Consider the following 2,525-nt stretch of genomic DNA (forward strand, 5'->3'; position numbering starts at 1 on the left):
CCTACTGATGTCATTCATATTTGAAGAATAATTATGACATTGGATGTTGAAATTCAATAAGTTGAGGTTCAATTACATCAATGTAGTAAAGAATTAAAGGTGGGAATTATCTCAAAGAAAACTCCTCATCTTTACCTCCTTAAAGTGAAAACTGTAGCACTATTAGAAAAAGTGATCATTCTCCTAATTGACTTCATTAGAAAATTAAGGCATAGAATCTCTTAATGAAATAAAGGCTACTTATAACCTCTGACTACTTCTCATGCTGCACAAGACTGCTTTTAGAGCACATTTCATGTCCTTGTTGCGCAGACTATAGATTAAGGGGTTTAAGAATGGAGTCATTACTGAGTACACCAAAGTGACAATTTTTTGCAACAAAGTTGGGATGCCATATGTTGGGCTCACATACATCACCATAACTGTCCCATAGAACACAGACACTACCATCAGATGAGATCCACACGTCGAGAAGGCCTTACGTCGGCCAGTTGCCGAAGGCACCTGAAACACAGCTCTAAGCACCAAGGTATAAGATGTGAGAATGTACATAATGGAGAGAAAGAGGACAAGGGAGCTCTGGGCATAGAAGATCAGCTGAGTGATAGGGGCTGGGACACAGGAGAGGGCCATCAGTGGATCCATGTCACATAAAAAGTGATCTATGATGTTGGAACCACAGTAGGGCAGTTGGGAGATTAAGAAAATGAGAACTGGGTAGCCAAGGAAGCCTACCAACCAACAGAAAGACACTAGGGTGGCACAACACCTCCCAGTCATAATGGTTGGGTAGTGCAGTGGGCAGCAGATAGCTAAATATCTATCATAAGCCATCACTGCTAGGAAAAGACATTCGGTTGTACCAAGGGAGAAGAAGAAATAAAACTGTAGGAAGCATCCAGAGAAGGAGATTGCTTTGGTCTTGGAAAGAAAGTTGGCCAACATATTGGGAACAGTGGAAGAAACATACCAAATCTCAAGAAAGGAAAAGTTTCCTAGGAGAATGTACATGGGAGTACGGATTCGCTGGTCCCATAACACTGCACAGATGATAGCTCCATTGCCAAGAAGAGTCAGGATGTAGATGACCAAAAGCAGTGAGAAGAGGACAAGCTGTGTCTCCCAGGACCCAGGGAAGCCTAGGAGAACAAACTCAGTCACAGTAGTTCTCGATCTGTTCATGGGTCTCAGAACTGTGGAGAAGATGAAGATAATCATGATACAGAGTACTTTTGTACAGATTTGTAACAGTAAAGACCCCAGCATACACAGGAAGGCCTGCTGTACAGGTTTTTAGATATGCTTTTCTAAGAAGAAAGCAACTTTTGCGGGTTCACCAATCATCTTTGGTTACATTCACTAATAGAAAAAATAGAGACAGAGAAATAAAGACCAACAGACAGGGCTTCCAACTTGACCACAAGCAAAACATATATCACAGATCAACAGGCAGATCCAAATGTCTGACCATTATGTACATATGTTGTTACTAGAGAGAGAAGCACCAACATCTGGCTTTTCAAAGCTTGGGGGCTCCTTAGTAGCTACCCAGAGTCTCATCTGGCCAAACAAACACTTCCAGTGAGTAAGCCCCAAAACAAAACCCTACCTCAGAGTATATTTGCACTTTTCAGAGCCAGAGGGCATCACAACCCTTGAGAACCAGTCCCTCATTAGAAATTAACAGTGTGGGCCTTCCTACAAAACAAATCTCCCCTAATCAAACTTCCCTTAATTGGCAGGCCCATTAATGGGTGGGGAAGATTTTTAACTCTCATTACAAGACTCTGAAGCTTTTCTTGGAATAAGAAGCTTGCTTCAAAGAGTTCCAAAGGAGACAATCTGGGATAGTGGAAAGAAGACTGAATTTTTAATCATGGAACCCAAATTTTAATCACGGCACTGCTGGTTCCTAGCTGTGTGATTTTGGGCAAGTTGCTTAATCTCTCTGAGTCTCAGTTTCTTCATCCTTAAAAAGAAGAAGCTGTATTAGATGACTTCGAAGATCAGCACTGGATGACTGCCAGCTCTAGATCTATGATTCATTGCTCCATGCAGGGGAAACACACAAATCATTCTGAGGGTAGTTTGGGGCCAAACCTTGTCTTGTTCTAAATGAACTCTGGGGTCTTGAGATTCAATGTGACTTGATTCCTAATGTCTGGTTCTTTTAATTTTCTAGAGGATTAGAATGGACCAAAGTAATTTCCTTTATCCTTTGAAGTTAAAGGGACCTTTGAAGCTTAATTGAACCAATGAAAGCTGCAGTTTAACTTTTTCCTTGGGCTTTCAGTGAATGGATGGAAATCACTCACTTTCATCATCTTTGTGTATCAAAGACAAATCCATAGATGTAGAATTCATTTCTCTCAAATTGTCCTTTTTCTGACATCTGGTTGAAACTATAAAGATCTATTCTATAGCTTTTGTTTCATCTCTGAACAGCCTTCACTTGCTTCTTTACATAATACTCATCCATACAATTGTCCCCAATCTGATTTTTCTTTTGAGATATTTCCCACAAG

The 2,525-nt window shown here is 40.6% G+C and overlaps 1 protein-coding gene across 1 annotated transcript; it reads right to left on the reverse strand.

Annotated features, from left to right (window-relative positions):
• Positions 1-240: 240 nt before the first annotated feature.
• Positions 241-1,218, reverse strand: LOC140513424 (olfactory receptor 11H4-like). Its single transcript, XM_072623108.1, has one exon. It carries the CDS (start codon positions 1,216-1,218, stop codon positions 241-243), a length of 978 nt encoding a protein of 325 aa, XP_072479209.1.
• Between the last annotated feature and the right edge of the window lie 1,307 nt (positions 1,219-2,525).

The sequence above is a fragment of the Notamacropus eugenii genome, chromosome 7, assembly GCF_028372415.1.
Source record: "Notamacropus eugenii isolate mMacEug1 chromosome 7, mMacEug1.pri_v2, whole genome shotgun sequence".
NCBI lineage: Eukaryota > Metazoa > Chordata > Mammalia > Diprotodontia > Macropodidae > Notamacropus > Notamacropus eugenii.

Bases quoted from the DNA above. Each gene is read 5' to 3' on its own strand.
- LOC140513424 (XM_072623108.1), bottom strand. From the start codon at position 1,218: ATGATTATCTTCATCTTCTCCACAGTTCTGAGACCCATGAACAGATCG.